Below are 25,577 nucleotides of genomic sequence, written 5' to 3' on the forward strand. Positions count from 1 at the left end.
TTTTCTTGTCTTTCGGCTCAGCGGAGTCTGTCGCCTCGTGTGCCGCCGAGGTAGGCGAGCGCTCACAGCGCAGAAGTGCCCCGCTGCCTCCTCCTCGTTTCCGCGATCTCCTCTTTCCTGCAACTTTATCCTTCGTTTTTCTTTAAGGATAGCACGCCGCAGACCGCACAAGTCCTTAAGACTCTTTTGGAAGGATTGCTCAGAATATAGGAGTACTTAAGGGAGCTGCTTGTGGAGGCTTCGTGGTTAACGTGCAACGGGCGCTGCCGGCCGGGGCCGCAGAGGATGCGCGCGGGGAAGCGGCCGGGAGCGTTCCCGGCCCCGACGGGCGCGGGGGAGCGGCCGGGAGCGTTCCCGGTCCCAGCGGGCGCGGGGAAGCGGCCGGGAGCGTTCCCGGTCCCAGCGGGCGCGGGGAAGCGGCCGGGAGCGTTCCCGGCCCCGACGGGCACCGGGGAGCGGCCGGGAGCGTTCCCGGCCCCGACGGGCACCGGGGAGCGGCCGGGAGCGTTCCCGGTCCCAGCGGACTCGGGGGAGCGTTCGGGAGCGTTCCCGGTCCCAAACGGGCAGGGCTGGCAGCGTCCGCTCCCGCCCCAGAGGGTTGGTCAGCAGGATCCTCGTCCTCACTGGCAGGGGAAAGGAAAAGACTTCGTGGGATGATGCGTTTTCTGTGGGATGCTCCACACAGCCTGGTATTGCAGCCGAGAAAAGAAGTGTCGGATTTCGGCAGGGACAGTTTCTGGTAGGTGAGATGAGGCAGTTCTAGGCGTTTGTGAGGAGCTAAAGCGGTTTCAAAGAGCATTCATCAGGCATAGGAGCCCGGTGCTGGTGGCTCTCAATGTGTCTTTGCTGTGATTTGTTCTCGGGTGTCTGTTGTGCAAATTCATTTGCCAGTGCTGCTGTAGCTAAGTTTCCAGCCTAACAGATTCATTTATAACTTTTTTTTTCAAATTATCATTGTTCTACCGGAGCAGATTTGATAGTGAGTAGTCATTAGAAGAATTGGAACTCCTGGGTAATTCTCACTTGAAATGTTTACTATTGAGTGATCATGTATCAGAAACAGTTTGTTATGCTATTGTACACGATTCATTTATTAGACAGTGAGTGGCCTTATTGTGCATGTCAAACTCAGAGTTTTGGTGTTTAACTCAGAGAAGGCGAATGTGGACATTAGTAGATGATGTGCAAGGTCTGCCTGCTCGGAGGAGACAGGACAAAGCCAGGATGAGCTCTGCTCGCCTCTGATTTCCCTCATGGGTCTCAGGTAACTCCGCGAGGTGCTGCCCCACGGAGGCTGTGTGCTCCTGTACCCCACAGCCTGTGCCGCTCTCCAGATCCTCCTGCAAGAAGAACTTGCAGGATGAAGCCTGGAGACCTTAGAGCTGCTTCTCTCCCGCCTAACCGGACGTGCCTGAGCCTGTTCCCTGGCGCTGCTTGCCCGGGGCCTAGCCATGGTCAGTGCTGTTAAACCCTCCTGCCCTCCAGGACAGGGCAGCCTGCTCGGGCTGCACCTGGGGCTCCTGGGCGAGCAGGGGAAGGTTTGGTGCCTTTCCTGCTGTTCCATGAGGGAGGGGGAGTGAGGGGTGTCAGGGAAAGTCTTACACAACTTGGGCTCCTCTGGGAACGTGTTTCCAGAGCCGCCCGTGTCCCTGAGCAGCCTCAGTGCCTGGCGAGCTCCTGCTCGGGGAGAGCGACGCCAGCGGCCTCTGCTCTAGTGCCACTTGCTGGTTATTTTGCTGGAAGTTGGGCAAATACTTCTGAGAATTAAAAAAATACATATTTACCTCCAGATGTCTGGAGAGGTCACTAGACAATTGCAGTTATTAGATATTTAAAACAAATGGTCCTGGACTCTGGCCATGTTAGCTGAGGGTTTGTTGTTGTTGTTTTGTGTTTTAGTTTTTGGGTTTTCTTTCCCACTGTAATTGTAAGCAAAGCCCATGTACTTGATACAATCCTGTAAATATATGTTTTGTTTCACATTTTTGGAATATTTCACGTTTAGGTCCATTAACAAAACAGTGCATCTGTAGATATTTTATGCTTTGCTTGCTTTATGTATATCCGTGCATCTAGGTCATCTCATATAGTTCTTAGAAATACATTTTGAGGCAATTCTAAAGGATGCGAGTTGTTTTAATTGCTACAAATGAGGAAACCGAGGCAGGAGGATGTGTAACTATTTATCCAAGAGATCCCACTGGTAGGATTCAGAAGCAGAGTCTTAGGCAGAAAATTGGTCTGTCAGGTCACACTGCCTCTCGCAGACATGAAAAGTACTTTAATAGAGTAGCAGTTTTTCCCCGTATTTGCTGGCAGCCATTATTGTAGCCATTATTGTATTGCTAGTAGTGTAACTGGAACTAAAGTAGAAAAATTGTTAGTTAGCTCATTTTCAGTTGAGGATTATGCTTAAGTACTTAGCTAGACCATAGCTATATGATGAGAAGGGCTAAGTGCTTGGAAGTGCTTTCCCAAACAGGCAGTATGAGCTGAGGTCTTGGCAAAGTTCTGTTCAGCTTTATTTGAATGAAATCTTGACTGAAACCTTGTAAAGTACAAATCTTAATGTTGGAACGCGGCAGCGGGCACTTTAGGAGCAAGTTGAGCCATCCTTTCTGTAAAAGCAGTGAATCAGGAAAGAATTTACATTTGCACATAAAAGAGTATGAGAGGGCTTCAGTGGCACTTAGAGGAAGCTCTTGCTCGACTTTAATTTACGCCTATCTAGATGTATATTATACACAGCCCGTGCTGAAAAGAAAGTAGATAAAACCACATTAAGTGCAGAAATGTTTGGAAACCTAAACCTTTGAAGTAGTGGTGATGCAGCCGTTGGGGATTATGCTTTATATTATCTAGGATTTGGGTTTTTTGTTTGTTTGTTTTTCTTTTCTTTTTTTTTTTTTTTTCTCCAGAATACTGAGCATCTTGGACAGGGCATCTAAAATTAGTTGACTGTTGTAATTGTTGGCTCTGTTTCTTGATTTCCTCCTCAGTTATTGAATTGTGTTGAAACAAGGTCTTGAGCGCTCGTTCATCTTGGCGAGCACTGGCCCTTCTAAAGGAAGCTGCATTCTGTGTCAGTAAATGCTATTTATTCAGGTAATTAAAGAGTACTTAAGAGCATTTAATTAAGGTTCCGTAACTGGTACTTCTCGGATCTTGAGATTGACTTTCAAGTACTTAATGGTTCTTTTTTTTTTTTTAACATGGCTTTGGAGGTCTGTAATTTCCCCAGTATTTTGTTCTCGAGCCCCCAAGCTCCTGCAATGGAGGCAGGCAGCGTTTTAGCTGAGCTCCTTGTGATTGCTCTTTATGTTCTCGGCAGGGCTAGGAGCTCTAGGGGTCAGCTAAGGCTGTAACCACCTGAGCTAGTAACAGCAGATGATGATCCTAAATGGGTTGATGGTGAAGGAGAACAGGATGCTTTATACTTGAATTACAAAGGTGGCCTCAGTTGTCTCATAAATATCTCCAAGGATGGAGATTCTGCAACCTCTCTGTTGTTGTGTTTGACCACTCTCACTATGATGCTTCTTCCCAACACCTAGTTGGAATTTCCCATATTGCACTTTGCGCCTGTAGCTCCTCACCCTTTGCTGCATCTCCAAGAAATATCCGGTTATGCTCATCAAAAAAAGAGAACAAAATGTTTCCAGATACTTAAAAATACCCTCTCTGTCAGGAATACAGGAAACTTGTGCCAAACGTGTGAAGAAAAAAATCCTCTTCCAGCCAGTCATGCAGTTCTTGCTCCAAAACATGCTGGAGTTGGCCGATTTTTCTACGTGGGTAAAATAAGAATTACAATAATAATATAGTATAATTATGATATATTAATATAATATGATAATATATAAATATAATAATTTTGCTAGCCTCATCCTTTCAATCAGGTGAGCTGTTTGCAATTTCTCCTGGCTGTCCCTCATGGAGCTGCATTGTGCTCTCCTGTGGACACCTGCACGGCTGTGTGGGGATGGACCAGGAGGTGAGCGCTGCTCTCCAGCCCCAGCACCCGCCTTGTCCTGGGTTTTTTAAACTTCATTGGATGTATGGGTCCCTGCATAGCAAATGGGCACCCTCTGACCATAGACTTGCATGCTGGCTGCTTTTCCAAGATGTATTAAAGCAATTTGTGGTAACACTGAGGCAACTCAGCTGCTTGTTCAGCCTCTTGCACATTCCATGGGAAAAATAATTTGGTCCAGGAAGTTGGTTTTCCCACCTGTGGCCAAATTACCTGCTCGGTGTCTGCCTGCTGGCTATGGAGAGAGTCTCAGTGGCTCATTTAGCCTCAGCCCACCTTGAAGGGACAGCTGGACTTAGACAACGTTAGTCCTAGGGAACAGCTCTGCAGTCTTTCAGTTTCTTTCATTAGTCGATGCCTTCGGTGGTCACAGGCCTATTTGCAACCCATGCCGAATGTTTAAATGTTAAGTTTAATCTGATTTTTTTTTCCTATGACAATGCTCATCTCTGTAACGTCTCAGTTGTTCAGGAGCATTAAATTAACTTGATTACCTCTCTATTTTGTGAAACTTGTCTCCCATTTTTAAAAATAATAGTATAGTAGACACAGATTTACAGGAAAATGTTTGCCAACAGTTGGTGTTCAATTTGGGTTGCTTTGTTGCAAGCTTTCCCCTTGAGTTCAAATGGGGAGAAAAAGTGCATATTCCTAATACAATTTGCAAAATCATAATCCTACCTTTCTGAGAGGTAGTTAGAACTTCACAACCTGATATTACTTAGAAATGATTATTGCTGCAGGCTTTCTCTATCGCTAGTGTGATTCACAAAATTATCCGTTTCAAAGGACTGTGCAAGGTTCATTGTGTATAATGATAGTAAAGAAAGCATGGTAAATAACGTAAAATAGAGCCATTTTTTCATCAAAGACTTGAAAAGTAATTTGAAAACGCATATTTTATGTTGATGAAATTCTTATCTGTAGTAGATAATAGTTATTCCAACAAGCTTTTTATTACTTTATCATTTTGGTTTAGCAACTTCTGTCAGTTGTCGCTTCTGAAGTTTTCTCTCGCTACTTTTTTTCTGGAGTCTCACATGCTTTTTGTGGGTGTATTTAGAGATATCTATATATACTGTATTCATAATATTTTGTTTCCTGTATCACTCAGCGTACGTGCATGCCCTTGCCTATACATAAATGCAGATAATTATTTGAAATTGTGTCTGCATTTATAATGCTTCTCCTTACAACCAAGATGAAAGAAGTAAAGTGAAAATGTGCAAACCCGAACTGCACAAGATCTAACCAAAAGGTGCTGTGTAACCCTGCAGGACTGTGCACGGGCTTCACTCTCAGAAGTGCTGGTGCCCTAGAGCCTGTGTGCCTGTATCGTGCACCCTGGAGAAGTTGGTGTGTGCTGGAGAGGAACTTGCTCTTTATTTTGGGAGCCAAATCAGCTGAGTAGCAATGGGTCTTCCCACTCATGCCTTATGTCTGATTTGGAGAGTTCAGTTTGTTGTTAGAGCTAAGAAATTCGTGAAATCCTTCTCGCTGCTGGATTTTCAGCAGGTCTTCCCAGTCTCCAAGTGCATTGTTTGTGATAAGGAGGTGACATTTGAGAGGAATTTGGGAGTATTCAGTACAGCCTCATAAAGACACGTGCTGCATATTTATAACCAGCATCAGGCAATCTGTGTCTGCCATGAGGAACTTCCCTTGCACCACTTACAAGGCTCGGGATGGACTGAGTGAAGCCAAGAGCCTTCTCCCTCCCCCTTCCCTGTGTTCGGATAGGACAAGAAGGCAAGTTCAGGCTGCATCCGTCTTTTCTCCAAACGCCAAATCAGAGCATGAAATCTGAGGTAACGGCACTTACGCTGCCAAACTGCCTGATCTGAATGAAACAAGATTACATGAGTGTTTTCAAGGCCGCCGCAAATGGCAGGCCTGATAAAGCAGCTCATCAGCAGACTGTCAGTATGATGGTATGCTCTGATAATGTCAGCATATATCAGAGAATATATTAATATCCTTATCCTCAAGGTGGGATATAGCTCAATATATTTGCTCAGATCTCTCTACAGTTTCCACCATCCAGCCCCGTTCCTTGACATGCATCTGTTGGAAGAAAGGACCAGAATCTTCCTTTCTTAATATCAATGAGTGAATCACAAATTGCTCAGGGAGGATAATTTGCTGTGGTGGTGGCCCACGGTCTCCCGCTCCCAGAGTGATGGGAAGGATGAGCGATCTCGGCTCTGCCCTGGCGTCTCATGAGCCCTGGCAAGTCGCAGAGCGCCGCGAGGATGACGGCGTCCTGACCCCAGGGCAGGGGCTGCTGATTCACTGCTGCTGCGGGCCCGTGTCGGCCGGCGACGGCCCCGTTCCTGGAGGTGCCTGGAACTGCAGGATGCTGAAAGGCTTCTGCTCCGTCGTCTTGCGCATCTGTTACATAAAAGCAGACTGAGCTACTGCAGCGTCTGAACTAGAAACAGGCAGCTACAACGGTATGGAGTTCATTTATATGGTAGTCTTGAAAAGCAGAGATAATTAAAACGGGTATTTGAAATGGCTTAGATGCATTTGCTTTTCAGAAATGCTTGTTCCTGTCTGACTGCTGCCCCGCTTAGCTCAGGGTTGTACTGAAGTTGGGTAAGATCCATCTCAGCCCGAGTGGTGTTGCAGGAATGAAATGGGAAAGGCTAATATGGAAGCAGAGTTAAGATCTTAAGTTAAGATCTTAAACTTAAGACCTTAAGATCTTAAGTTGGAACTGCATATTGAAGTTGTCAGACATTGCCTGAAGGGCTTCTCAATTTACTTCTCATTCAGTCTGTGGACGGCAGTAGGACTGGGTCCTAATCCCTGCCATGAGCCTATTTTGGGAACTTATGGCCACTCGGGAATTTTTGAATATATGTATAAATAAATATATATTTGTGAATTTGAGCCTTGCCTTCTGTCAGCTGGTAGAAAAGATGTGAAGAATTACTATTGCTTCTGTCTAGTTCGGATTCCTTATTTCTTGTAACTGATCAACACCATAACATCTAGGAAATGTTCACTATATTCAACAGTCATGTAGGACCATGCTTGTATTGATAAGAAATCTCTTCCAGGCCGGGAGGATTCCTCATGAGAAGAGCCCATCTAAGGTGTCTCACCTGTAGTACTGCTGTCTTGTTTCAGAGAGGAATCAGGATCTACTAATGCTGCTATGGGCTTGCGTGCTGCTTTGCAGGATATGCAGGTAAAGCTGCACAGCTTTGTCACCAGAGTGGTTCCCATTCCTGGCAAAAGGTCTTTGTGGGTAAAGGACCTGTTCCCTGTTGATGGGTGTTTATGAGATAGAGGAAGGGAAGTTTCTTTCTATGGGCATAACTGATTAGCTTGTGCATTAGCTTAGAATTGCATCTCCTTTGGATTGCTTGAGGGTGCCAAACCCTTGCAGAAAAAAAAAAAAAAAGCATGTGGGAGGTGGATTCTGCTGTTTTAAATTTCTTAGAAGATGGCTGGGTGTTATTCATGCAATTTCTTAACATAGCCTTGCAGAATTGCTGGTGATGAAGCCCGTGGTGCTTCAAGGTATACCCTGCCATGTATCTCTTTGGTGTGCCAACCTTTTCATACTTGTTTGCTAGTCTCTGAATTAAGCAATTTTGGACCATGCCTTTGATCTCCCATTGAAATCTTTTGTGATGCCTGCCTGTAACAACTTTCTTCATAAAGAATTCTGTGATAGACCCTTGTGCTGAGTCGCTCCCTGGGGATGAGCTGCCTCTGCACAAGGTTCATTGCATCCATTCTGGGAGCGTGGATGAGGCTGTGGATTGAGCCGTCTAAGGGACGTGACAAAGCTGAACAGAATTCCCAATTTCTAATACAACTTTCTAATACAGGGACTTTCACATGGGCTGCTCTGACACGATGGGTGTCACCAATTACACAGCAAAACGCTCTATGTGAGTGTAAGAAGTGTTTGCTTGGGGCACCCCGTAGGCCCTTAACCATGTTTAAACACTGCTGTTGAGGACTGGATTTTTTTGATGTGCTTGGGTAATGTTTATAGTTCTAGCTAGAAAAGCCTGAGGGTGTTTTAAGACAAATGACTGCTCTTAGAGTGAATAATTTGTATGCTGTTTTGTTGTTTGCCTTTAGCGGCATCGTGTCCCAAATATCTCAAATTGCTTCTCTAGGAAAAAATCTTAAGAGAATGAGTAGATCTTGGGCAGTTCTGAGGGCTCCCTCAGCTGAGCAGGGGCAAAGAAAGATGAGAGAAACGTTTTCATTTCTGAAACTTGAGTCAGAAGATAGGCAAGATCTCTCAGAACCTGGGACTCCTGCTGGAAAGGCAGGGTTAGGACTGTAAAGGCAAGAAAGAGATGCTATTAAAATACCTAGGAGTTAAAGACTGTTTTCGGTATGCAAACCGCTTAGTCAAAGCAGAGCATGAAGAATTTGTGTGTGTGTGTCTGCTTTAAGGACGTCATTGCCTTTTAAGATTCATTAGTATGCTCACTAATCGTGGTGACTGTACACTGTTTAAAATATAAATGTTTTTGAGCCTATTTCCGGTATGCAGGAGGATATGGTTTAGGAATTCAGCTTTCTGCAGCCAGATGGATTATATTGTTGCTAGGGAAACAGACTATAAATGAAGTGGCAGCTGAGTGTCCCCAGAACATCAGACTGCTTGAAGCTGGTATTTTAAACTCATTTAGGTGGGTAGATAAATTGATGATGTGATGAGAAATTAATTTCCTGTATTTTACCCTTCGTTAACTTTCATTGCTGTATTAGTATTTACCCGGCGCGTGGGTCACTGAATAAAAATTTGTTATTAAAATTATAAAAGGGGGGAAAAAAACTGTACAGTAAAGCAGATCCTAAAATAACCCAGTGGATGGATAGTGGTATCATAAGGGCCTGGCAATAATGTGGTCCTTGGGAAACACATCTGGTGCTAGGAGGTGAACAGGTGATTCAGAATCGGTGGGAAAGTGTAGAGCTACCGTTGACCCCATGTCAAAACCTAGCCATGAAGTGCTAGGTTTTCAACTTGGAGTTGTGTTCCATGGATACGTGGGAGTAGGTGTCAGTACCTGAGCAAGTGGTTATGGTTTTATCCTGTGGTGGGCTGTATCTGCTCAGGATGAGCCTGCCGTGCACCAAATGCGCGAGTGCTGACAAGTTCTGTTTGCCTCTGAAGGAGAGATGTGGTGAACGACTGAGAGGGGAAGAGGAGGCGACGGCCTCTGTAGAGCTCCAGGAACTTGCACGAGCTCCTCCTGCAGCAGAGGAGACCGGGAAGGGCCTTTGTAAGACTGAAAAAATACTTGAACCTGCCTAGCAGAGCTAGCGTGAGCCGAAGGGGACAGGGAGGCTGAGGGAGGGCTTCAGGTACGTGCAGGTGGATGGAGGAGTTTCCATCCTGTGTTTTCTGATGGGAATGAAGTTGATCCCTAAAACACACTCAGGAAAAAGAGTCTGTGTACCAGCAGTTTTAAACCTCTCAACAGTGCAGTGTTGTAAGCTGTGTCATTCTGAGCACAGTGGCCCGTGCAGCGCCCCAGCCTTCCCAGGCAGGTGGGCCCGGAGGAGATGGCCGTAGCGCTCCGTGACCTTTCCCTCCGCTCTCGTCGCACGACTGGGCCCTTTGCGCTGACAGGAGAACATCTGGACCAGGACCTGCCACCGTCTCACCCCTCAAAAGGGTAGCCCGGAGCAGAGCACGGCTGTCAGAGTGTGTAAATCGTGGCTTTTCCTCCAAACTGCCCCTTCCCCGAGGGACTTTGGACCAAGCCGGATCACTGGTGGCTGTTCCTGCCGCATTCCCTGGAAGCCTTTTTCCATTCTCCAACAAACCCCTCGCCTGCTGCTAGGAGGAGCTGTAGAGTCCATGAACAGGCTGGCAGCAAGGAGCAGGCCGTGGCCACCTTAACTCTTGTTGCAAAATGCCCTTAGGAAATGGCGAGGACAGCAAGAAGATAGCGAGCAGGATGAAGCTGTTCCAGAGGAGTAATTGCAGCTCTCGGAATGGTTGAACCTGGATGAGAAATATTCTGAGGGAACTCGTAGCAAATGCATCGTGTATTGCTCCAGATACCCAGGTATATGTAAGCTGTGCTAAAGTGAAACTTTCTGTGTAAATGAAATGATGTATAAACAAGATTTTTGATCTTCACTGAAGAGATTTTGTAGAAATATGGCAAATCACTCCAATTTAAATAAAAAGAAATATATTTGATGGGCAACAGCTTCTACAGAAGTTATTTTCAACCAACTCTGAGTACTGAGGAGCTGTTCACAGAAGCCTGTTAGAGTAGGAAAATGTTTTCGAAAGAAATAGAGAAAATAATTAGGAGATAAATCAGTTGACAAAGATTAGACAGAAATACTTACTTTAAATTAGTCCCAGAGGGAGGCAGACAATAGGCATTTTTATTGATCTTCATGATATCTCCAGTAGCATCCAGATACAGAATCCTTCAAAACAACCTGCAGATCTTTCTCTTCAGTTTGAAATCTCTTTATTTTTTTGATTTTCTGATGTCTTGTACTGACTAAAGGTGATTCTGACATTAACAATATTTTAGGGATTATAAAGAGATTTTTTTTCTGAAGGTTTCATCCATAACTTAAAGTTCTATCTCACTTTTATAAGATTTTGTTTCCATCTTTTTAAAAAAAGCAATGCAAATCTCTTAGCCTGATTTTTTTTTTTTTTTTAGCTTTTGCTGAGTAGTCAGAATTAAGTTAAAAGTTGTTATATTTATTATTCTGCTTATACTTAGAATTGTCCAGGTTTCAAGGTGATAAATTCCATACAGTATTTTCTAAGGAATATTGAATTTAAATCTCAGTAAATGACTGTGTAATTGAAGAAACACTAGAATGTTATTTGCAAAATGAGTTAATTAAGCATGCTTAAAAAGTTAAGCTAGGAAAATATAGTCTTAAGCTACCAAAGTGGAAGACATTGTGAATTAATGTGCAACTTCTTCCTGCTGTTATCATGCACCTTTTTCTAGTTCTTTCGATGAGTTGTTTTAAAAAGTACTGTGAAAAATCATTCAGGTTTATTACTGAAAGAGCTTTCTAGTGGGAACAAGCCTCTCAAATGTGAGATTTGTGAACTGAGAGCTACTGACTCCAACCATATGAAAAGTCAGTTTAGGATTACTCTTTGCTTAGCAATTACTGGATAGCACCAAATCACTACAGTCAACTATAAGGATAACAGTAAGGGGGAATTGTAAGAAACTGTCAATGATGCCACAAATATTATCATATAATCGTGTATTCTGTAAACGTAAGTAAGACACAGTGATATGCAGCCTGTTGTGCTATGAGATTTTTGGCCTGAAAAAGTGAATGGAGGGTTCTTTTGATCCATAAACATATTAGATTGCTTAAAATGAAGTTGTAAGTAAATTTCTAGAGAAATCAATAAGGTCTCTTGTGTTATGATACAACAAAGCAGTGTGTTTTGAAATCACAAGATCAATTGAATTGAATATTTTTGGCTTGCAAATTTCATCCAATATTTTCTCTTCTTGATGCACAAAACATTTCAAGACTCTGTTAGTCATAGCTGTGCAGACACAGTTTGTGTCTATATTACATAGGATCTGTGTCTGTAGTATAAGCATTGACACCTGGAGCGTTTTCCAACTGGAATAACATTTTATATCTGTATTATGAGCATAACTGATTTTTTTTAACTAGGATTGTTGCTCAGAGGTAAATTTGCCGTTTTGATAGTGTTACTCCAGTTGACTGGCATGAGAGCAAAATTCTTCTAAAACTGTTACAGCAACTGGATAGCATGGCCTAAACAGGAGCTATGAATTATTTAGACTCTATTTCTACATTATGATAAGTTAACATTTTAATATGTGGCTGATTTAATAGACTAATTTAGATTATCACAGTAAATTACAGAGCAAATCTGGATAAAATTCAAAGGAACACAAACAACTATTATTTTGTTATTTTGTTGCATTAAGCATAATTGGTTTAGCTTTCAGCTAAATAGAGGTACCAACAAGTATTGCAAACATCAATACACATTTTTAGGTGCATACATGCGTGCGCACACACAGAGTTTTGGCTATATTTTAGTTCTCAGCTCAGTCTTGTCCTAACAGACTTTGAGCAGAAAGTGCTAGCAGCACCCTTTCCCTGTGAGCCCATTCCCATAGCTCCCATATTCCCAAGAAGCAAGATCCGTAGCACCTGCTTTGCCACGGCAGGAGTCTTGGGCAGCAGCAGAACTCAGCTGCAACATGAATCCTTATGGGAAGAACATGGCTGGGTTGGAGAGGACTCTTTACTCGGGGAACTAAAATCCAGTATGTGGGAAGAAGAGTGGACTGATTCAATAACTTTTTTTTTTTAGTCATCCTAACCTCCTTTCCATTAGAATCTCTTCATACTTTTATGAAAGAGTGAATTTTCTTTACGTCTGATTTTTATTTCACAGGCAAGCATGTTTTGAGGGGACAGAGAGCTTCCAAAGCCAGTGTAACGATGCTAGTGGTGATGGGCTTACCGTATTTTGAGATGAATGTTGTAAGCTCTTTGCTTTTGATTAGAAAGCTACATGTGCCAACAGCTCCTGTCAAACCTACTGGCTAAAAAAACCCCTCAGCTTCCTCTGTTATTTAGTGTAATGTGGTATAATGCTGTGTCTATAAAGAGGTAGGTATTGGGGCAATACAAAGGAGGCACAAGCAATTAAATACAGGGAGTCTTTAGATCTGTCTGGTGGTATCTGAAGCCAAAATGTCATCACAGAACTAAGTGATCCCTTCAGTTAAAGAACACCTTCTCTGGCCTGTTGTTGAGTCTCTAGTGTCAACTAAGTGCTTGTGGGAAGCCTCTTCTGGTAAAATAGTATCTTAAGTAGCTAAGATTTTTTGGTTCAGCTATTTCAGGTACTTGGAAATTATTTTTGGGGAGGGATTTAGATGCAAATTACTTTAAAATCATCAGTAACTACAAGGTTTGTAGTTCTCTCTGCTGGTACTAGCACTGTCTTAGGTGTCTTAGTATATAGAAGTTAAAACTAGGTCATGGTTTTATGCCTTGTTCCTTCATCTGTATACCCCTACATCTAGATCATGATGTTGTGCTTTACTCCTTGATCTTCATATCCCGACATCTCACAGCTTCAGGTCTGAGATGCGAGGCCAGGGTCCCTTCTCGGCCTGCTCAAACCTCCTGCGTCACGTTTGGCTGTGCCGGGGCTGGAGCAGGGGACATACGAGGGTGTGAGTGAGGAACTGAGTGCAGGGATGAAGGAATGAGGCAGGATCAGCCTTTCAGTACCCTGCTGGGCATGATATAGGTGATAGATATCTCCTTTTTATATATATACATATATATTTACTTTAAAGATACCTTTAAGGAGAATGAAAAATATCTTCGGTAAATGTGCAAGAAGAAATGGTTTGTGTGTCAGAGAACAGTGTCAGAGAACATGCTTGTCTGGTAGAAAGCTCTGAGGGGTTGTTCCTCTCTCTAATGCAAGTTTCTGGCAGGTTCTTTCACTTGCTGGCAAATGTATTTGCTGCTTTGACCCTTCAGAAAGGCTGGCCAGGGAGATTAACAGTTAATGATGCTTATCTTGTTAAATAGGGAAGAGATTAAGGCTAAAACCTTATAATCTAACGACTGCATTTTATCTCTTTTATACAGTACTAAATTCTGAGACCCATACTTTTCCTTCCTACCCTGTTTTGTGGAATAAATGCAAAGTCCAGTTTGGGCTAATGGGAAATAATTTGCCTTCTGATCTTGACAGAAAATCTTTCAGATCCAGTTTTCCATCATGGCTAGATCATGCATTTGTTCCACAGAACACAGATTTCTCAACAAGCTTAAACTACAGTTTAATATTCCTGCTACTTTTGTAGGGTGTCACTGTCACTGCATTGGCTCGTCTGTCCTCCAGCCCACGTCTACAGCATTTATTTAGACATTGTATTTCTGAGGTAGCCTGACACCTTTTGCTCCAGGGTGAAGTTGGCTTCTTGATAGTGGTCCTGAAAGTTTCTTCTGAGAGAGATTAACAGTTGTGCTGCCTTCTAAAAACAAGAGCATGAAAGGGACTGTCCCACACCGTTGCTCTCTGTTTTTTAGATATAAATTGTATTTATAAACAAGTTGGGTCATTGGGATCTTTCAGTGTTACCTTAGTTTTCAAGACTCACTGAGATTTTTCTGACTTCCCTATGAGAACACATGGAGGAGCTGCTTTGAAAATGGAAGGCCTCTGTTATCCAGAGATAAATTGTGATGACATGAACAGCCTTTTAGCTGTTCCAGGCCCCCTATACAGAAATCATTTTAACTACCTGAGGCACTGTAATATCCCACTGCTAACTGAGTAACACTAGAGCATGTAAGGGAAATGTTGAGATACTGGACTGAAACCTCTGCGTTGTTCTTCTTAAGGGAGCTCTTTGAACCTGTCTCTTTGCTTCTTGTTTTTGCTTTTTTGATACCATTATGCTGATATGTTTGTGATTTGGAGTCATTCAGCATCTTTATGGTATTCAGTAGCACCATGTGGTTTTCAGTAATACTTCTTCTGAGGGGTCTTGGCATCAGGTTCCTGATGTTTCAAAACTAAGCATGTCTTTTAAGGGATCCAGTAAAAGACTTGCAGTAAATACCTTTTTGTTTGTCCTAAACTAATTGTCCCAAACTATATTTTTTATTTATTCTTATTTTTCCAAACAGGGTGTTTGGAAAGGGAATACTTTGCTGAACAAAGCAGCACAAGATGATTTGTGAGTCCTTATTCTTTTCACGGGAGCCTGCCTGGGTAGGTATGTGGGGTGCTTTATATTTCAGGTTTTTCTTTGTTGTTGTTGCTGTTTGTTTTTGTCAAACTGACCTGTAGTGACTGGCTGCGTAATCAAAAGTTCCACTTAATTTTAGGAAGCAAAGGTCAGAGCTTCCTTCTTGCTGTATGTTAATAGCCAAGCAGAGGCGTTTTAAAGGGATGGTATTGTTCTTGATGCCACACTATTTAGTTAGCTTTTGCAAAATGCATGTGGTTGATTAGGACCATTGAGCTAGTGAGAGTTAGGAGATGGGAGAATAGCGTGTGCTCGAAATGAGAATAGAACTTCTAGTGCCCCTTCATGTGGTCGAGAAATGAGACCATATTTTTTGTAAGAGCTAAGAAAACAGAATTATTCATTCCATTTTGTGTGTTTGTGATTTAGAGTAGTAATAATGATTCCCATAGTTGTCCTTTTTTTACAGTTAATGGCTCTGTGAAGTAAGGGCAGAAAAAAAATTCTCAGGGGAGCATTTAGTTGTGCATAGGGACCCAATGCAAGGGTGGCTGTTTCCTCTACCATGCTTCCCTGTGATCATTGCCACGGCGGTGTTTATACAGTGGAAAAGAGGAAAGCTTCCCAATTCAAACTAATGCATCTCACGAATAGCTTTCTGGGTCATCTACTCATGCAGTGTAGCTGATTAGTTTCAATTTAAGATATGTTACAGATATTCCAACTGAAAACTGCTAGTTCCTTTCAGGAGGAACAGTTGGGTGAGTAAGAACACGCTTTGCTGGTTGGTTCTCTGACTTTCCCTGCCTTGGCTTTAGCTCAAAGGACAGGGAGCATCGCCTGGGCTGCTTTGTGCAGTAATGAGGGGTCATTGCACAAACTCACGTTTGACATTGTTTTCTACAAGTGTGTGTGTGTGTGTGTATACGTATACTTTTTTTAATAAGCCTGTGACTTTCTTGCTTCTGACTTTATCCCTTTTCTCCACATACATATTTATATATTTCTATTTTTAGGGTTTTTGTATTTTTGGGGGCAACGTTACCTTCAAAATGGTACCTGTAAAACACCCAAAGGCTTCCCATTTCGAAATACAAGACAGATATTTTGACAGGTTCAAAATACAAGACAGTGACAGCTTTAACTTTCTAAGGAAAGACTGTTCCAGGCTGCTCTGGGGTCTTTGTACTGACCGGTGTCAAAAATATGCTCACTTATAGCAGATAAATTTCATAACTGAGCATTTTGGCACCTGCCCATTGCTTGTTGTGCTCTGCATCAAGCATAAGTATTATCATTGTACTGTTTGCACAAGTGAAAAGTTCCCTGTTTGGCTCTGTCAGAGTTATTGGACTTAACTGGCGTTGGCTTTGCATATAAGCTGTAATCTTTTATTTGTGGTTGAGCATGCTCTGTAAATGGAAATGTGCTTAACCTTTTAGCTTAGAAAGCTGTTAGAAACAGGCACCACAGTTCTAGCAATAATTGTATTTGATGAGTGAAATTTGTGTGATATTTAGCTTAAAGTGTGTACTTCATTGAAATAATTATCTATTATGTTCCATAAAAAGAAAGTTGCATATGAGTGAGAAGCTTGCTTGAGAGAGGAAATGTGCAAACCCAGTAATTTCCTGCATTGAAATGGAGAAAAAGGTGACTCTGTGGGGCTTTTTTGCATCTGAAAAGAAAGAAGTATATGTACCAAAAGTGAAAATACTGCGACAAAAAGGTATCTGGCCTCTTACTTGAATGCTTTGACAATCTTACCTATTGACTTACCTATTTAAACTATCAAACCATGATTAAGGTCTGCAAAAGCCATGCAATTCAGCAATGACTCTGGTTTAGAGACTATATATTCTCTTTCTCAAAAAGTGATGGGAGAATAGTTGGTGAGGGAAGAAGAAAATGCAAGATACATGTTTAATAACCATGTGGTTGCTGATTGTAGAAGTCCTCTAAGTAAAATAAAATAAAATTATATATATATAATATATATATATATATATATAAAACCCCATAAGTAGCTCATCTGGAAGTGGGGTAGGGGTAACTCAACCACATTTGAGCGTTCAGAGTCACTGTGCATGGCCAGGTTACACACCTCAGCGATGAACTGAGTACCCAGAAGAATGATTGCCAGGAGTAAGATTACAATTTACACTTTCATTCCTCCTGGATATAAAAGAAGAGCTCTCTGGCAACTTATGTAATAGCCAAATGGCTGAAGCTCTCAGCTAGGTCCAGTTTCAAGCCCACTTTCAACACCAAGCACTTGGCTAGGTCCAGCTGGCTGGTGCGAGGACATTCTCCACCACTTCTCTTAAAATTAAACAGCACATGAGTTTCCGACTAAAGAAAGAAATCACAAAAAAAAAAAAAAAAAAAAAAGGTGGATGTATTTTGTAGGGATTTTGGGATACTGGGAGAGCACAAGTGAGGTTATTTTCCGTAGTCAGATTCTGTGAATTTGTTAGAAATAGTCTTTGGACACCTGTGAGTTCAAAGTGACTGGATACTACTGGCTTGAGAAATTCAGGGTAACACAAAAATTAAGGGTGTGGAAAACTTATGTTGCTGCTCCCCTTTTCCTGTTTTGTTTAAAGGGACAATTCATGATGAAACAATATGTTGTAAAATGTTAATTCTTTAGCTTTGAATGTGAAAATCTTGTTTTTTATTATTGTTAGGGCTTTTATGATACTTATTATCAACTAAGGCTAATAATCATATTCCGGAGTGTAAAATTACATGGTATAAACATGGTTAAAGAACTGAAAACATAGGTGAAGCAAGTTCTACTGTGTTCTTTTAAAGTTTAAGTAACTGGATGTGTGCGTTCCAAATACTTGCATCAAATCAGATGGCCACGCAGCCTTTGCCCTCAGAGGGAGCTATGCTCTTCCTGCGGGTGATTCATCTTTCTCTGAGAGAAGAATCATGTGAAACGTGTCCTAAATTGCCTTCTGCACCCCGCTAAGTTTCTTGGCGTCCACAACATCCTGTAGGAAATATTTTTCACAATTAATTGCTAAATAATCATGTCCTTTGGCACTTCTCTTTCTTGTACTCTTGTAGAGGCGGCAGTTGCTCACTCTCTCTGTGCCACTAATAATTCTGTAGGCCTCTCTAATTCCTCTTTTCAGTTCCATTTGGATGGAGATGGGGTGGAGTGGAGCTACACGTGGCACTGAAGATGCCAGCTGCCATGGATGTGTATTGTAGCAGGTAGTGTATGGACATGTACAGTGCATATGCATATAGCTCCTGCTTTCCTATTGCTTTGCTAATAATTCCAGACATTTTGCTGATGTTTTCATGCAGCAGACTATTGTAATTACAAGATCCATGGTGTTTGTTTTTGCTGAGTGGTAATAATTGGTTTAGTATTTGCCACGGTGCTTATAATCTTGTTTTCCTATACATGAATAGCTGTATTTCTACCATCCCTGACTTTATCCATCAGTTTACTACATTGTCACTGTCATGAGATCCTAACTTTTTTTTATAATTGCTCTGAAAAAAATGTTCAGTATCTGAAAATAGCATGGTTTTACCTGTTCCCCTTTCTTGCGTATTTGTTGAACAGCCTGAACCCTAGTATAGGATTTTTTTGTAGAAATCCAGAACTTACCTTTATTGGCTTATTACTTATAGAATTCTGAAAGTTACTGCCCTGGGAACCCCGTTTTGTGTACTCCATGTTTCTAAATCCAAAATTATTTGTTGAATTTATGCTCTCTTGCAGCGCCTACAGAACACTTCAGCTACTCTTACTCTTCAGTGTTCCTGCCTTGTGGAGTCAAAAACCTCTGTGAAACTTTGGGTGAGATTTTAAATATACTAGTAAATAAAAAAAGATTATAAAGACAACAAAGAGGAATAAAAATAAAAAACATATGCTGCGTGGCTGCTGTTTGTGCTTTAGCCTGGGATTGACATTGAGGCATTCTCTGTAAGAGTTACGGCAAAATTAAGATGAGAGAAATGGAAAATCTAGATTTGATGATCACTGGCATTTTTACAAACTGTATGTAGCTTAGTGTGCACTTCAGCAATCTTCAAAATGCAAGCTCAAGTAGAGAAATGGTGACATCAACCCTTCTGATCTGAGAGGAAGAGGTCCCAACAGTGGAATTTGTGTGACTCGATGGGACAAGCTTGTTTATAATAATATCTCTCCTTTGTGTTTTTGAAGATGAGCGAGGCAAAGATCTATTGATAATAAGCTTGAAGATAGGAAGAGAGCAATTTTGAGTGGGTTAAGAGGAGCAGGCCATAACACTAATATTCTTGATGACTTTGCTGTGATTGTAACACAGAAACGTTGGAAGCAGCTTGATGGAGCTTAAGTTTTGTATCGCTAGAAGCCAGCCTGGGGACAGAGCTTAGGCTGTGTTGCTTTACAGTTCATTTCTTTGTGAGCAAAATAGTGTCTTGGGAAGAATAAGCATTTGTTCCCCTGCTAAGCAGGTGGTGCTTATTTAGTTTCTTACATACATTTCTTTCTCACTTCACTTATCTCTAATGTTGATGCTAAACAGAACCTGCGTAGACCCCATGGGTTGGATTTGTCTTACCAAGCATACGCACCCCAGGCTCGTAGCACAAGCTTGTTGCTGTGTGCAGAGACGGGGGAGAGTTGTCCTCTGAAGGTATCTGTATCTCTCTTAGATGAGTACAACAGACATCCAGATTGAGTGAAATGAATCTCCTTTTTTTTCTGACTGACATTTCGTAAGAAATGCATAGAATGGTTTTGGTTTCAAGCTTGATTAGATGCCAGAGCTTTCTGGGAGTGTTTAAATTAGTCGTCCAGGATAGACCAGAGGAGTTTTTGGGCAAAGCACCTACTGGAAGTCAGATTCTTAGCTTTATTACAAGTCATTTATATATTGCAACAGCATATGTATGATGAAATACAGTATACATAAACCAATAAAAGGAAAGGCTGTATTCCATCACTGTAATATTGAGGGAAAGAGTTCAGCAAAATGTCTAAAGATTAGATTTACAGGGAAAAAGAAGACATGCCAGTTAAATTACATGAGATATCAAGATGGACTAATGCAGCTATGTCTAGACTAGTGGCAGCAGGAATTCTTGCTATGGGGGATAAGGGTTGTGGAGACTAAAAAAGAAGTTAATCTTCTGTAACTTGGTATGAGTCAGTCACTAAACAAAACAAAATGAGAATACTTTAATCCAGTGGGCAAGCTATTTAATAATTAATAAAAGGTCATATGTTTTGCATTTTTTCCTGAGACATCTGATGCTGTCCACTGAGATGGAACAAGGCAACTACTTAATGTGTAGTGTAGCTCAGATACTCTGTCAGTGCCTACTAGATAGACAGACAGATCATGGTCATGCTAGTTGTTTGGAAATGCTACTGGTGCTCTACAGCATCAGGAAGATGACAGGAGTAGCAGCTTAAAGAAAAATACCAAATATTTTGAGACTCTTGTGACCAATGCTTAGGAAAAGTACACTGTCCTAAAACACTAATAAAAGTGTAGTAGAATTCTTTTGACGTTGAGGAAAGCAGAAAGATCATCTAGTTCCCATAGTTTTCTGAGAATCTTTCTTTTTTCTTCTTTTTTTTTTTCAGATGGAAATACTGAAATGAATTTAGGAACTTTGATGCTTTCAGACATTGAATTTTGATTTAATAAATGACCACAAATAAGATACTGCCCAAACAAGCTGAAATGACTTGAAGACCTTTGGTTCTGCATTCCTTCCTTCTGAAGCAATGGTTTTTTCCGCAATGTTGACACTGGCCCACTCGGGGACCTCAAATGCTACTTTTATCGTTTATGAAAATGCCTATACGAATTTTACCACTCCCCAGTTTCTGCTTCGTAGCGGCACCACCCAACCACTGAGATACAGTTCAGGTGCTGTGCTCACCACGGAGAGAAGCACTTTTCCAATAAGCACTACAGCAATCCTGCCGTCGCAAGAGGCTTTCAGGAGCTTGAGTTTGCCACTCCAGATCATTCTCTCTGCTGCTATGATATTTATCCTGTTGGTTTCTTTCCTTGGCAACTTTGTTGTCTGCCTCATGGTCTACCAGAAGGCTGCTATGCGATCTGCAATTAACATTCTCTTAGCGAGCCTGGCTTTTGCAGACATGCTGCTGGCAGTGCTGAACATGCCTTTTGCTCTGGTAACAATCATTACCACTCGGTGGATATTTGGGGATATATTCTGCAGAGTTTCTGCCATGTTTTTCTGGCTTTTCGTCATAGAAGGGGTAGCAATTCTTCTTATTATTAGCATTGACCGCTTTCTTATCATAGTTCAGAGGCAAGATAAGCTGAACCCTTACCGAGCAAAGTTTCTCATTGGGATTTCCTGGGCAGCGTCCTTTGTTGTTGCTTTCCCGCTGTCAGTAGGGAACCCTAATCTGCAGATACCCTCGAGAGCACCTCAGTGTGTTTTTGGCTACTCCACGAGCCCAGGCTACCAAGCCTATGTGATAGTAATATTGCTGATTTCTTTTTTTATTCCGTTCCTAGTAATGCTGTATTCTTTTATGGGCATTCTCAACACCGTCCGCCACAACGCGGTTCGTATCCACAGCCACCCGGATAGCATCTGCCTCAGCCAGGCCAGCAAACTCGGTCTCATGAGCTTGCAGAGACCTTTTCAGATGAATATTGATATGAGCTTTAAAACTCGTGCCTTCACAACCATCTTGATTTTGTTCCTTGTCTTCATAGTCTGTTGGGCGCCCTTCACCACTTACAGCCTTATTGCCACCTTCAACAGCCACTTCTACTACAAGCACAACTTTTTTGAGATAAGCACTTGGCTCCTTTGGCTCTGCTACCTCAAGTCTGCACTGAACCCCCTGATTTACTACTGGAGGATTAAGAAGTTTCATGACGCATGCTTAGACTTGATGCCCAAATACTTCAAGTTTTTGCCACAGCTCCCTGGCCACACGAGGCGACGCATCCGACCCAGTGCCATCTATGTGTGTGGGGAGCATCGCTCAGTAGTGTAAAGCTGCAGCTGTTTGACATGATGATGATTTTCTTGGATTATTTGTTTTAAGCTTTGGTTGATTTATTGTTGTTGTTTTCTTTACTATGGCTCCTTGAGAATGGCCGTACAACTTGATCGAATGTTCCAACGCTCTGTGCAATTTTGGGAAGAGAAGGGCGGAGGAGAAGCGATTGGTTAGAGTTGGCTTTATTACCAGAATACAATGTAAACAAAATAACAAATGTTACCTCTAGGATTCCATGGAAATCCGTTCTTTTAAACAGGAATTACAATTGCAACACTACGTCAGGTTTATGCTTACTAGGCCTGCAATTGCATCTAATTGTAGGGTTTTTATGCTGCTAAGATACAGTATATTTAGTTGATGTAATTTTTCTGAGAAATGTTGCTGCTGATTGCCGATATATTAGAGCCAAAAGGTCTCATTAGATGACTTCTATTTAATTTTAACAATACTTCAGAAGTGGTGATAGTGACACTAGAAAATGTTTTTTAATATTTCATTATTTTTGTGCACTTTACAAAGTTTGCTACAGAATTTGTTGGAATGTTTTCTTCTGCATCAAAGGGATATTATGATCATTATTCATTACATTGACGAGTTTTAATGAAAAACACATTTAAGCTCTAGGAGGGCATTTTTTGTTGGGATATTTACACTTACAGCCACAGACTTGCTTTTTCTGATCATTTGTAACTTTTTACTGCTCAGTTATTCAGGGAGTTGGAAGGAGAGAATGGAGAAATGAAAGCGAATGAGTATACCCTGTCCTGAGGTATAGACTAATGCAGATTCTAGACAAAGAGACTTCAGGTGGAAATTGGCATAGGACAAAAGGATTGATGTGTATGATATTTTTGCTTATAAGAAACTGTCCAAATATAATGATATGCCTGAAAGGTTATTGGAAATTAGGACTTGGGGCCTAAAATTTGCATTGCATTGGTATAATGGATTCTCCTTGGAGCCTGGTATGCTCCTCGGAGGTGAGGTACGCTCTGTGTTGCTCAAACTCTGCTGTCAGAATTTGTCAGAGCAGAATTAGGGATATGAGGGCAAAGCAGCAAAGATCAGAACATGAACCATGACATAGGCTTAGTCTGCGTGCAATGGCTGGAAAAGAAAAAAAAACAAACAAAAAAACTTGTTTTCCGGTTTCAATGTCAAACGAAAACTATAGGCTGGCAGTAAGGAAGAACAGCTGGCCAGCAGTTAAATTTCCCCTTTTCCTCCTCTGATAATTACACAGATTGATTTTTTTTTCCACTTTCCCATTGCAGTGCCTGCTGCCTCAAGGGTTTGCTCTGGTGCTCTCATGTATTAAAGATCAGCTTCTCTCCCTGAACCACCTCTCTGACTAATGTCAAGTTGTCTGGGTACCTGCCTTGAAAGTAGAAAGTCAAAGGTTTTCCATCATGATAGCAATCCACATACCTAAATAAGTATGTGAAAAGTGAATCAAATTAAAACTTTGGATTCAGACTTTGACGTTTGGTTGCTCTGGGACAAGGAGAGGATGCAGACCTTGTGCATATTTGCAGTGGGCTTTTCAGGGACATGTGTAATTGAGAAGAAGAGAACAAATGTATATCCAGTTGGTCCAGGCTTAGGCTTCTCTTGACTCCAGCTCTCCAGCTCTTTTCAGCACTCCAAAGCATGAGGGCCTCTGCTCTGCTCTTGTCCCTGAGGAGCAAATGTCTACAACAAACCAGGCAGGGGATGAACTAAGTGTGTGAAGGAAATGCTCTGTAATCTCTCGATGTCCAGGTGTTGCTTGCTTTCGGGGGACATCTAAGCATTTACAGCATTTGTTTTATTTATATCTTCAGCGAAGAACTGATTTACTGGTAGTCTCTGTTTTTGCAAAAATATTAGTTATAGTTAAATTTCAGGAGTATGAAAGGAAAATAATTACTTCATTTAAAGAAAAAAATGAAAAAAAAAAAAAAAAAACTTGCTCATACACTGTTAATCAATATATTGTGGATTCACCGTAAAGGTACCCAGGACGCTATGGGATTATTGATGTCTGTGCTTTCCATTCCTGGTCAAATCCACTGGCGACAATATGTTTTTTTGGTCAGAATGACAAGTGATAAAGGAGTTATGCTGTTAAACACAAGTGTTTAAGTGTGTCTTTGCAATAGAGCTTTTATTTTTCAATTATATTTACATGGATAGCAGAAGTTTGTGACCTGGGTGATACGGAATTTCTGTTTCCGAGCTGTAATGCCGTTTTATTTATCTTTATCATTGAAAGCAGCAAATTGTGCTTTACCCTAATGAAATACAGTGGGAATAAACGCTCTGTGTGCTGGCAGGAGCAGGTTTTCTTGCTGTCTTCCAGAGCTATGCACCATCAGACCTCGCTGCGCTACTACAGACATACTGCGACATTGAATCAATGTCATCAAGTGTAGTGATTCAAGAAGGAAAGAAGATGAGTAATGCAGTAAAGTCAGTGAAATTACTTGCTTGAATAGGGAGGCAAAATGTTTGGGGGGCAGATTTTGTAATATCTGGTTTGTATTGCTGTGTAGTAGAAGTTGCAGGTGTCGATTTGTTTAAGATAACTTGGTGCTGTAGCAGAGTTTCTGTTCAGAGCTGGGTCAGTTGAGGCTCAGAAAAGAGACCCTGTACTGCCCAAATCCAAAAGCAACTTGATGATGCAGTATTTACACTTACTAGGTTTTACAGATGATCAGAGCATACAGTGAATACAGGAATGTTCAGAAAAAAAGGAAACCAAAAAGTGTCACTGAAGTGACCGAGATAAGTTGTGTTTACAGAACTGTTGGGCCTGTCATGTCTAACATCCTGTCTTTAGAGCAGTGCCTTGACAATTACCACTGAAGTCCTAGGATCAAGTTCAAGACCATTAAGCTGCTTAGTCTAGCTCTTTGCCATCCTGCCAAGATGGGCATGACCTTGCTAGCATCTCTAGTGTCACCAGATATGTGTGTGCAGAATTGGGGCTATAAGGGCGTTTTAATGGTCTTGGCAGGTCAGGATTTAAAAAATGGAGATCAACTTGATTCTTCTCGATTCTACTGCTGGGAAATTATAATCTTCCTCTCCAGAAAAGATGTGTGTTACTAAACTATATTCCCTTGTATTAGATTATTGGAAGGCTTTGATATGGAGTATTGAAATGAATGTATTTTTCAATTATGTTGCAGTTTAGCTCGTTCTGTCAAAGCATGCTGCTTTCACAACTTTAGTTTGTACAAACCTATTGCTAGAATGGTTCTTTTGTACTCAAGGTTGTGTATTTTTGACATTTCTTGTTACTCATGTAAAAATGTGTATATAGAGAAGAAAATTGTTTTGCCTTTTGTTGCCTTCTGTTGATTATTTTTTCATTTATTATGTCTGATGGCTGTTATATTTTCTCTTATTTGGGCGTATGCATAAATAACTGCCAGACTTCAGTAGTCTTTCTGTAATCATTTGAGATTTTAAATTCTCAAGTCATTCATTATTGCCCTCCTTGAAAGATATTCTGATTTATTTTTATGTGAAAAATAAAAATTTGGAGCACAAGTTCATTGTGGTTGAAATAGTGAAGAATTTCCTAAGTCCAGTTTTCTAGGAGTCACTACTTTTCCGTTATGAGCTAGTTTGATCCTTTTGGGGGGATGTAGTCATGTCAGATTTGCAGAAATCTTGAATTACTATTTTAAAACAAGATGTGAAGTAGAACTTTTTTTTTTCTTCCTGTACATATTAGTCCTGTGAAAATATTAGGACACAAAGGAAAAAAACAACA

The 25,577-nt window shown here is 41.4% G+C and overlaps 1 protein-coding gene across 2 annotated transcripts; it reads left to right on the forward strand.

Annotated features, from left to right (window-relative positions):
* Positions 1-6,407: 6,407 nt before the first annotated feature.
* Positions 6,408-24,530, forward strand: GPR63 (G protein-coupled receptor 63). 2 transcript variants are annotated; one of them, XM_026039170.1, is made up of 5 exons: positions 6,408-6,486; positions 7,099-7,229; positions 17,937-18,018; positions 18,539-18,616; positions 20,402-24,530. In XM_026039170.1, exon 5 carries the CDS (start codon positions 20,546-20,548, stop codon positions 21,803-21,805), a length of 1,260 nt encoding a protein of 419 aa, XP_025894955.1. In that variant the 5' UTR covers positions 6,408-6,486; positions 7,099-7,229; positions 17,937-18,018; positions 18,539-18,616; positions 20,402-20,545; the 3' UTR covers positions 21,806-24,530. The 2 variants fall into 2 exon arrangements, with proteins under 2 accessions (XP_025894955.1, XP_025894954.1); XM_026039169.1 differs by lacking the exons at positions 6,408-6,486; positions 7,099-7,229 and adding an exon at positions 14,774-14,817 and having other exon boundaries at positions 17,914-18,018.
* Positions 24,531-25,577: the final 1,047 nt, after the last annotated feature.

Source organism: Nothoprocta perdicaria, unplaced genomic scaffold, assembly GCF_003342845.1.
Source record: "Nothoprocta perdicaria isolate Ctin4 unplaced genomic scaffold, notPer1 scaffold_220, whole genome shotgun sequence".
Classification (NCBI taxonomy): Eukaryota; Metazoa; Chordata; class Aves; order Tinamiformes; family Tinamidae; genus Nothoprocta; species Nothoprocta perdicaria.

Excerpts from the sequence above, each read along its gene's own strand:
- GPR63 (XM_026039170.1), top strand. The coding sequence starts at position 20,546 with ATGGTTTTTTCCGCAATGTTGACACTGGCCCACTCGGGGACCTCAAAT.